Source organism: Lolium perenne, chromosome 2, assembly GCF_019359855.2.
Source record: "Lolium perenne isolate Kyuss_39 chromosome 2, Kyuss_2.0, whole genome shotgun sequence".
NCBI classification, from domain to species: domain Eukaryota; kingdom Viridiplantae; phylum Streptophyta; class Magnoliopsida; order Poales; family Poaceae; genus Lolium; species Lolium perenne.
In genome coordinates this window covers 167289307-167300724 of record NC_067245.2, presented here as the reverse complement: position 1 = coordinate 167300724, position 11418 = coordinate 167289307, and the positions used below count along the sequence as shown (strand labels likewise).

General features: G+C 48.9%; 1 protein-coding gene across 1 annotated transcript; it reads right to left on the bottom strand.

The window, feature by feature from the left end:
* Positions 1 to 1695: 1695 nt before the first annotated feature.
* Positions 1696 to 2982, bottom strand: LOC127333808 (uncharacterized). Its single transcript, XM_051360245.2, has 2 exons — positions 2107 to 2982; positions 1696 to 1951 (listed from the first exon to the last, which is right to left on the bottom strand). Exon 1 carries the CDS (start codon positions 2720 to 2722, stop codon positions 2159 to 2161), a length of 564 nt encoding a protein of 187 aa, XP_051216205.1. The 5' UTR covers positions 2723 to 2982; the 3' UTR covers positions 1696 to 1951; positions 2107 to 2158.
* Between the last annotated feature and the right edge of the window lie 8436 nt (positions 2983 to 11418).

Here is an 11418-nt window from a genome sequence, read left to right as displayed (position 1 = left end):
TTTTGTACACGCCACATAAAATTTTGTTTCTCCATGAAAACTTGTGCACTGACATAGAATGTCACGATGTACAACAAAAAAAATATGTCAGAATTTTTTAACATTCTTAAAATTATTTTTTAATTATTTTGTATAATAGGAGCATTTGCTCCTATGAGCCAAAACGCCACCTCCCTCTTCTTTAATACTATAAAAACTAGCGGAGTAACCCGCGCATGTGCGCGGCTAGATTTCCATTATGAAACTTTTTTATGATAAATTTTACGTCCTTCATATTTTGAACACCTAGAAATTTACTAACTGCATGGGTAAATAGTGCAATCTTTAAAGAACATGTTGTGGCCTGCATGATTGAGCGAAATTTCTCCCAGAAGAACACTACTCAATCTCTATATTCTAAGTAATTTGATTACATGTGTTATCAAGTTCTTAGGTACCAACTGCATCAATTAATTCAAGTAAACTACAAAAGGCTTTAATAGTATAGAAAATCTAACCAGCATTGGCTGGGTGGAGTACAAAGACACAAAGGATGGATTGCATGGTGAAACACACCAATAAAATGATTTGAATATATAAACGGTAGGTTCCCATAAAATTTATGGGCAGAAATACCTTTATCTATAAATACTCAGGACCCCTTGGATAAAATCGCCATCGAATCAGTCGGTGCACTGCCATTGCCACCGGTTATCATCATCGGTCGCGCGGGTGAGAATAGCTTTGGCTGGTCCAGTCCACCGCACCTCCATCCCTAGTGCAACACCAGTCCCCACCGCACCTACTGTTGTAGCCTATAATCTATACCTAATAATAGAAGTAAAAGTGTTTCCGTCGTTCGGTTTGGTTTGGTACGTCGTGAAATCACAGCCTTCGGCTCATAAAATCGTGTCCGTCCGTCTCTATCACCTCACACGACCGTCCGCACCTGTTACAGAAATCTCCCTTGACGATGTGGGACAAAACGTCATGGCCTAACTCACGAGTCGTAGCGATTTGATACATGGTTACTTAACTACTGATTGAATTCTATCGTGGTTCTGGCCCAGCTAATTCTCACGGCCCAAGCTCTGGGCCTGCACCTGCACGCATCGCCAGTGATGCATATGCAGAGTCGTAGAGATCTCGCGAGCTCAAGCCGATCGCCGTCGCAGCCGCCTGCTGGAGAGGGATTCCGAGACGAACTCTCTTCGAGCTCCTGCTGGATGGTGACGGAGAGGAACTCCGACAAAAACTGCTTGGATACACCGCTCCTGTGGGATTTCCGACATGAACTACATTTTACCTGTTCGGCGAGCCTATATAAAGCAAGGACTCTCTCGACAAAAAAACATTCCAAGTTCGCGATATTAGATGTCGGTGAAGAGACAAGCTCACAGTCATCTTAGAATTAATCTTGTTTAACATGAAAGATAAAGCGTAACCATCTTCGTCGATTGTGAGACAAAGGATAAGTGTTATCATGGATGATTGGAGCATATGCGTATTTGCCTATCCCGATGCAACGCACGGGCATTCTTACTAGTAAACCCTAAGGATTATATTCTATCACATTGGTGGTGTGATTGGTTAAAGCAAAAGGAAAAAAAAACTTTGTAGCTTGTCTGGACATATGTGGCAACTCCACTTGTGTCGCAACATTACCAAATTAAGCAGCAGAAAGTATGTTCTATCCGGTCGTGTGACATAACAAAAGAATCAGGGAACAAGCGGTTTGATAATAGGTCTTACCAGGAGATGAATATCACATGCCATACATATGTATCTCACCCAGTTCTGTTCGTATTGACAGTTAATAACAAACAAGATCACCACAACAAAAATAACACATGCACAGAAATTTGGGGACAGCTTGATCTACGGGCAAATTGATCGATTGCAAATGCAAGCCCATCGGCACAGCTGAGATATGCGCATCATCGTAGCATCCATTGGAGGCATGGACCGACACCTGCAAGTTATTCACATTGACACTTAATCAATGGGATTTCATAGTCAATTCGCTGCAGCAATCGGCACCCTAGCACTAGTGCAGTGGACGGCAGAGAGGGAGATCGATGAGAGAAAAGCGGCCAAAGATAGATCGATTTGGTAGCACGCAGGTACCTGCGCAAGAAGACGACTGGTATTGGTAGCTAGACGCTGCCTGCAGGTGTTCCTAGAGGCGGAGCTCCAGGTCCATCTTCTCACTCGCGTTGGCAGCGGAGGCCCTTCTGGTCATGCCGGGCACGTCCACGGCGGCGTCGCAGCCCACGGAGGGATCCATCGGTGCTTGCGCGTGGTCCGCGAAGCGTGGAGCGCCGGCGCCCCACCTCTCGGGACTAGCATCGGCGCGGGATGGCTCCGCCATGCTGCCACCGCCGTGAGATGCGATGGATGCGTACATGGACCGACCGCTGCCGGAATCGACACCGGCGCCGCCGAAGGAGCCGTGGGCGTAGGGGCCGTCGTCTTCGTAGGGGTTGCTGAAGCCGCCGACGCGATCCTTGCGATGCGCGTTCTGGTGGCCGCCCAGCGCCTGCGATTTGAGGAACGTCTTGTTGCAGAAGAGACACGGGAACAGCCGCACCTCCTTGCCATCCACGCAAGCCGTCGGCGCCGCTTGTTCCCGACCTTGGCTGCTTTCCTCCGACGCCAACGCCAGCGACAGGTCCACCGACGCGGCCGCCGCCGCCGCCGATTGGACATGGAACAACCACGACGGCGACCTGGTCTTCTCCATCGATCCAAGTATATATTATACTGATCTTGCTGCAGTGCAAGTGTACGATTCTACACAGGACAGATGAGAGCTGAGAGTGGTAGCGCGGCGCTTCTAAATTGGGAACGGAGGAGGACGAATGGTGAGGAGGAGTGGAGGACGCTGTGCTATGGTAGCTCTCAGAATGAATGCGATATGATGCGTACAAATAAATCCCTCCCAAGTGACCGGAGGTGAGGGGAGAAATACTGTTGGTTCGACTGAAAAGTCAAGGGAGCCGAGCCATGTTCAAGTAGGGTAATAGTGCCAGGATCCAGTGAGCAGCCATGGTGGATAGAGTGTCGCTGCCTTGTCTCAAGAGCAGTCGAGCATCGTTATGTGTATGTGTTTTGTTTTTTCGATAAGGAGTAAATATTAATATCAAGAAGATACCAATTACACTTAGCGATTCTAGTCCTAGCAATAACGGTACATCTACCATCAAGATAACAAGTGAATTCAAGGCTCTCCAAAAGCGACGCCTCCATAAAAGTAACAATGCACAAACACCATCGTCGTTCGATCAGAAGATTTTAGATTTTCACCCTGAAGATAGTCCCCGCTTTCAAAATAATGCCTCCAATATGGTCATTGTCAGGCATAACCAATTAAGGTCAGACCTTGAATTTTTCTTCTTGAAAGGTAAGACTATGAACTTCCCCTGTATTGCCGCCCCCTCTTGCATACTACTGCTACGAAACCCAGAATACCAAACAAGCTCCTCAACAACACTAAAAAACTTGAACCTCCATAGCAAGTCCTCCAATCCGGCTCTCATGGTATTCTCCGCCTCTAACTTCGCCATGGAGCATGTTTCCATATGGCAAGAAAGAACAGAGCTTCGCGATGCTCCCTCCAGAATCAAACGGCCGGAATAAAAGCATGAATGCATCCGACTGAATACCACCGATCCAACGAACTCCAGGCTAAAAAGAACGATGTTACATGGATGTGTATTGCTTTGTATCGACAAAGGCCGCGTGGATCTAATTTGGGCTTTCCGTGGACGGCTTCATGGCTGCCAGAGCAACTTTAACAGAGCATGTAAATACACCAATTGTATTCCGCGTTTATGTTCCACATAAATCACTTTTAGGGTTTGAAAATAGCTTGTGCAGAAAGGAGACTGCAAACTCGATCCGTGAAAAGAGTTTGCGGGCTCCGTTCTGCGCAAGTTGTTTTCGAATGGTAAAAGTCAGGATTTTAACATTTCAGTATTTTACATGTCAAAGCATATGCAAATTGATTCAATAAAAATGCAAGAAATCTTTGAATCAAATGATCATCCACATTACAATACTATTCAAATCAAATTATAATAATAGTACCAATAAAATAAATAAATAAATAAATAATTCAAACATATCTTTACTATTAATCTTTGGAGTTGGTCGTTTGACACTCAACGTGTTTAATGGTCGTCATTGAAAAGCATCCTAGCCGTGCAATTTGCATCCGATGTCACCAAGGTTCCACCACACTAAAAAGAAAAGTTGTAAGAAAAATCACCGGAGAGCAAGAAATTCAGGATTTGATGTGAGTTAATTATCCTCTTAATGAAAATCTTTACTCATTTTTTTTGTACCCGGTCGCTCCATCCTTCCTTGGTTAGACCTTCTCCGTTAGCGCTAATCTCATCTACTCCAGTCCTAGCCGAAACGTCAGCCTCGCATCTTCATTCCCTAAGTCCCGCACAGAGAGAAGAAAGAGAGGCGAGCGACGGTGCTAGGATTGGTCTTCTTCGCCCCTTCGTCCTCCAGTGACGCATGTTCTCGCCGGCACGCTTCCATCCATGTGCACTTGCTCCTCCAGCAACCTACACGGCCGCCAAGCAAGACACCTCCCATCCGAGTATCCGATGAGCAGGCTGCTCTCCTCCATGACGCCTCTCGCCCATGTCGCCCAGGGCCAAGGACCACATCCGGATCCACCATCCACGCCGCCTTCCTCCGCCCCAACAAGCCACTGCGCCGCCCCTATGGGCATTGGGCCATCGTCACCGGCGCCATCAGCAGCATCAACCGGGCCATTGCCATCCGCCTCGCCACCAACACTCGAGGTGCTTCCCTACACTTTCGAAATAGGCTTTCGCCCCGCTATATTAATATAGCAACCAACCGATACAAGATAGCAACCACCGCTGGGGCAAACAGCACATTAAGTCCAAAAGAAAGAAGAGAGAAAATATAAAAGAAACTAATGCCGACACCGATAGATTGACGAAAACGAAGATAGCTCGCAATTGTTGCGCCCTCCGGGAAGCCCCACCGCTTCCTAGCACATCGAGTCATCGCATACGAAGCAACACCTTCAACAAGGAAGCGACGATGTCGCCGCTGCTGCCTGGACTCGTCCTAGGGTTTCCCCCCGTATGTGGAGAGGATAGGGTAGGGGTACCCCCGACGCCCTTCAGGAAGTAAAGACGACACCTGCAGGCGTCACCGCTTCGGCGTCGAACAAGCCGACAGGGATTTCTCCCGATCCCCTAACCACCATCACCCCAGACAACTCGAAGTGCTCCACCCAACTACCACCAACCAGCATGCGCCACCACGATCTAGAAGCCACCCTCGTCGTCTCACTGTGGTCCCAGACACGAGGCCTCGAGGGAAGGAAGGGCACAACAGGGTTAGGGGAAGCAGCACCGCCGCCACGCGGGAGGTAACATCTTCCACCACCATCGCGGTAGCAGACCGGACGTGCCAGCAAAAACACACCGAGCCCCTACTGGCCCAGCCAGGCCCGCCTGGCCTGCCTGGCCCGTAAAGTTTCCGCCGCCACACTGCAGCTGGCCGGCGTGCAGCGCCGCCACCACCCATCCCCGCCGACGCTCCATGTCCACCTCCAGGGAGCAGCAACCGGGCCTGAGGCAGCCCACCCCAACCCAGATGGGGCCCAAAGGGCCTAGATCTGGGCCGGGAGGGCGCGACCGGCCATCTGCCGCCAAGCCACCTCGCCGCCAAGGAGCAGCACCGATGCCTCGAGAGCCACCCGGCCGCGCTGAAAGTATAGAGATGGTAAACCTAGAGGGGGGGGTGAATAGGTTTCTACAAATTTTAATTCTTTCTTTGCAATATTAGGCTTTGCGGAATATAAAGATGAGCCTAATGCAAACTAGGTGAAGCAACCTATATGAGGATACAACTAACTCGAGCACGAAGGCTCTCACAGGCAGTTAAATCACAAGTAAGGAGTTCGGTTAGAGATAACCGATAGCACGCGGAGACGAGGATGTATTCCCGTGTTCCCTTGCTTTGCAACAAGGTACGTCACGTTTGGAGGAGTGGAGGTCCCACGAAGGATTCCCCGCGCCACGAAGGCTCACCCTATTCTCCGGAGCCTATCCCACGAAGGAATAGCTCACTCACTTGTGGTAGACTTTGAGGTAGCCTCCAAACCTTCACAATCTTGCCCGGAGCAAATCCACAGCCCGGATGCTTCCGGACTCCTCTTGCCTACCTAGGGTTTCCAAGGAACCCTAGGAAGCAAGCTTCTCAATGAATACAAGGGGGAATGAGATTTGGCTTGGTAGAACGGTAGATCGGGTCCTCCTCTAATGATTCCCCGGAGGGATTTGAGTTTGGGTGGAGGAGGAGGGAGATCTGAGGCTTTTGGTGTTTCTAGCAATGGAGTATGAGAGAGAGAGCTCAAGAACAGCTTGTAGTGTAGTGCCTAACTGTTCAGAGGTAGGAGAAGACCTATTTATAGTGTTCTTCTAAATACGGCCGTTGGTCACTTGCCACATCAGCAGATTCTTCGAGAAACCCGGTCAACCGGATTTTGCGCCGGACAGGCGGTCCACGGCAGCCCGATCGGACCAGACCTGGCCAGGCCGGCGGTTTCCAACCGGAGCTGGTACCTGGAATTGACCGGGCAGGCTTCGGGCATACTTGGATGTGGCCCGGATGTCACAGCGCAGAACCCGTTCTTGACCGGCCGCTGGTCAGCGCCGGTCGAGTCAGGACCGTGGGCCGAGCAGCAGTCCGAAACTGGCTGGTGACGGACGCGCGCGGATGGCTTCGTTTCTTTCTTGGATGTCGCCGGATGGCACCGGTTCAGGGTCCGGTTGGCGACCGGGCTGCCCAGTGCCGGGGCCGGTCCAACCGGATCTGTGACCGGCCTGGCTCGGAAAAAAAAACTAGCTGATTTTTCGTCGAATTGGGGGTCTCCCGTTGCCTTTTGTTCCATTGCAACACCATCATACCTCTTTGGCTAATACCTGAAAGTCATCTTGTAGGCATGTATTAGTCCAAATACTCTAGCACGGTGTCATAGATACCAAAATAATGGATAAGGGTAAAATACCCTTACAATCTCCCCCTTTTTGGTATACGATGACAAACCGAGCTAGAGTAACACATAGATATTATGATAAGCTCTAAACCTTGATTCCATAGAAGATATTACGACAGCTCCCCCATAATGTGTGCACTTGGAGAGTTTGCGTTTGAATGCAAAGTGCACCATTTGTGGAATATGAGAAGCTCCCCCAATATCTTTAGGAAACAAGCATGGTATGGACAAGTATATCAACATATATAAGCATAAAGCATGATTATCCATAAAGCATAATTATCCTAACATAGAGTAGCACACATAATAGTCGTCCATACATATCCATACATGAATCATTCAAAGTAGCAAATGGTTCTTGAGAAATCAAAGCAAATACGCACAAGCCATATAAAATCCAAATAAAGCAACTCCCATGGCTTGTGACAACGAAAGAACCCCGTAATTCTAGACTCTACTCTCTTCTCCCCCTTTGGCATCGGAACACCAAAAAGGCGAAGAAAAGAGGAGAGATGCTAGCGTCCCATCAATAGAAGTGGGGCACCGCGGATGGAGAGTTGCCATCACCATCCCCATCGTCATCCTCGTCATCATCATCCTCATCATCATCCTCTTCATCATCATCCTCATTACCGTCATCATCCTCTTCATCATCATCATCAGCAGGAGGTGCATGAGCAAATCTACCACCAAAGTACAGAGAAGGATCAAAGTTCTGGAACATCTCATCAGTGAGAGGAGGCATCTCCCAGTCTTGTGCATGGACAGGCTCCAACTCAGGGCCAGGAGGAGGGATAGGCACATTCCTAGCAGCCATGAACTCATTTTGGCGCCTCCTTGTCTCTTGGTTCAAAGCGAGACTTTGATGTGCAACATCATGTGTAGTTTTGCACATCTGCCATAAGCGAGAGAAGAACCGTGCGACACCACGCTGTGGGCGACGAGAGGAGCTGGAGCTAGCATGGTCATGGCGTGCCTTGGACCGGCGCTCAGAAGGCATCATTTCCGGAACATCCGGGTTATCACCTTGGGCAGGGATTTTGAATGCTTCCATCCTGACCCGCTCACCTAAAACATTGAGAGGTGCGGGCACAACCTTGTTGATGAGCAGCTGAACGTACTGGGCAAGGTTAGGAGTCAACCTCTCGCGAACACAGCGCCGTAACTCGCATGATAGATGAGATCACAGCCATCAATAGGTTGCCGGTGCTCAGGGAGACAGTAGTACATCAAGTTCAGATGGTATGCACGGCATTCACTTGTATCGCCGGACTTGCTGATGAGAGTCTCACGGAAGAGCTTGGCAAGTAAGAGGTAGGAGTAGTACATCCCGGATATGGTGGGAGGTCCAGGTGTGGGCTCCGGCGGATAGCAACCAGCAATGTCCCCACGGTTGAACTTCTGCTGAGAATATATCTTGAAGCCAGAAGTACGCCCTCCACCAAACCCCAAGGCTTCACAGAAATCAAGATAGTTGCAAGTGTATTGCTGTTTGCCCGTCATCCAAGTCATAGTCCGAGCTGCATCATCATGGAAAAAGACTGTGCAGTGGAACTGTCTCACCAAGGTTGGACAATAGCACCCATCAGTAGGTGTCAAGCACATAAGATCATACAACCCCATCCGCCTCAAGGTCGCAACCACAAAGCGGAACTTGGTGGCTTCATACATTCCAATGACATCCTTGATGGCCTTGGGCATAACAATGGTGCCTTTCTTCATGTACTCGCGGGAGTCATAGAATTCTTCCCACATGACTTGCTGTGTGTTGGTCCAGAAGAATTGATCTCCCCCTGTGTAAGTGGGTTCCGCAAAGCGATAGGGGTTGGACTCTCTGAGTCTTCTCCATGCCCCAATATGCACACTGCCAACATGGAAATCTGGCAGTACCTCATCACCATCCTGTGCTGCCTCTTTATCTTTCCTCTTATTGGCAGATTTCTTGATTCGGCCTCCAGTTGAGCTGCCACCCCTAGTCAGAGGAGCACGACCAGTAGAGCGCCGGGGTGGAACCGGAGCTCCTCCCTCTCTTGGCAACATGGCCAGGGTTCGCTTCGATCCATTCATCACCTGTGAATCAGCATAATAGGGAGAGGATAGCAAAGAGGTAAGTGTACATGTCATCAGCATATGTGAGGAAGCCAAAAGCATAGCCTAGGTTCAAGTGTCTCGACGAGATCATGCGAAAAAGGCTGAGCGAGCGAGGCGCGAGAGCCGGTCCGACCGGACGACAGACCGGACGAGCCGGTTGGCCATCCGGTTGGCCGGGCTGTGCGGGACCAGCCGGTCGAGAGGCCGGTCGACCGGGCTGTGGACCGGGTCATGCTGAGTTGTAATGTTTGCCCAGAAATTCGACATAAAATCATGCAAAACTCACAAACTTGAACATAGATTATACCAGGAGAGTGAACAATGTGCATAGGAGGGGTGTGACACTCTAGGTGGCATGAGGACTTACTAACCCTAACCCTAACCCTAACTTTTCTCAACTTTCCTCAAAAATGAGCAATGTGGGAGGGAAAGCAAGAGGGAGAGGGATAGGGAGAAAGATTTACCCGAAGACATTGTCCTCTTGGCCCAAGTGAGCAAGAGGAACTCGTGAAGAAGGCTTGAGGACCAAATCCCCACGATCTCCCAAACTAGCTTGAGAGGGACCAAATGCTTTGGTGAAGATGCTTGCGAGATCCCGATCTATGTTTGTGTGAAGTTTGGGGAGAATCTAGTGGTGGGAAGTGCCTAGGATGTGGTGGAGATGGTGGAGGCGGCGGCCATGGAGGTTTGAGAGGTGGGGAATAATGAGGAAGAAGATCCCCAAGGGGTATCCTCTTCAAAACATAACAGCCCGCACGGCCGGTCGGGCACCCGGTCGACCGGGCCAGTGACCGGACGACCCGGCGCACAGCCGGTCCGACCGGGACGATGGACCGGCCAGAGACAATTTTCCCAAAAATGTGTCATTTTGCCTCGTTTTGCCCCTATTCTTTGTGTAAATGTGTGTGAGTGCTCATATGATGACATGTACATATAGATAGATAGATAATGATGAGATGAGCATAGACATGGGATTGGAAAACACAAAGTTCTCTAGGCATACCCATTGGAGTGAAAATGCAAACAAGATACAAATAGCTACAATGGGCATGATTCGAAGTATATCAAGAATCATAAGAGCATTTTGAAATAGTTTTTGCAATAAGATCATTTGGCCTTATATAGTCAAATCAAGTTGTAATGAAGGCTCAATGAGGGGCGGGGGATTACTCCCCCTATGTGAAAGCGCAAATGTCATGAGACCTCGAAGAGACATGCTTGGGTCCATATAATGACATTGAGTCTATTTATGTTACACACATAGGTATGCATCATACCAAGACATGGTAAGATGACTATCCCCATATGTACTATGCCTCTAAGCTAGATAGCAAGATAAATGCAAGAATATAGTGCAAGAAGTTAATCAATCCAAGTTTTTAGGATCAAGAATACCAAGTTCTCCTCTCAAGTTAACAAAGCGGGCTTCATCCAAAGGCTTAGTGAAAATATCCGCCAATTGGTAGGTTGTTCCCACATGAGTGAGATCAATATCCTTATTGGCAACATGATCACGTAGGAAGTGATGGCGAATGTCAATATGTTTGGTGCGACAATGTTGAACCGGGTTGTTGGCGATCTTTATTGCACTTTCATTGTCACAAAGAAGAGGCACCGTACCAAGAGACACACCATAGTCTTTCAAGGTTTGCTTCATCCATAACAATTGAGTGCAACAAGATGCCGCGGATATGTATTCGGCTTCGGCGGTGGATAGGGCGGTGGAGTTTTGTTTCTTGGATGACCAACTCACCAATGACCGGCCAATAAATTGGCAAGCCCCGGAGGTAGACTTCCGATCAACCTTATCACCGGCCCAATCGGAATCCGAATAGCCAATGAGTTCAAAGGTTGACCCCTTTGGATACCATAGCCCGAGAGTAGGAGTGAGAACAAGGTATCTTAGTATCCGTTTGACCGCCACTAAATGGCTCTCCTTGGGAGCGGATTGAAAACGAGCACACATCCCTACACTTAGCATGATATCCGGCCTAGAGGCACAAAGGTAGAGCAAGGATCCTATCATGGAGCGGTATACCTTTATGTCCACATCCTTCTCACCGTCACATGAACCAAGTTGCCCCTTTACGGGCATGGGTGTCTTCATTGGACTTGCATTGGTCATGTTGAATTTCTTGAGCATGTCCTTCACATACTTTTCTTGAGAGATGAAGGTGCCTTTTGCAAGTTGCCTCACTTGGAAGCCTAGAAAGAACTTCAACTCTCCCATCATGGACATCTCAAATTTCCTAGTCATCAATAGCTCAAAAGCTTTGTTATGATTGGGGTTAGTT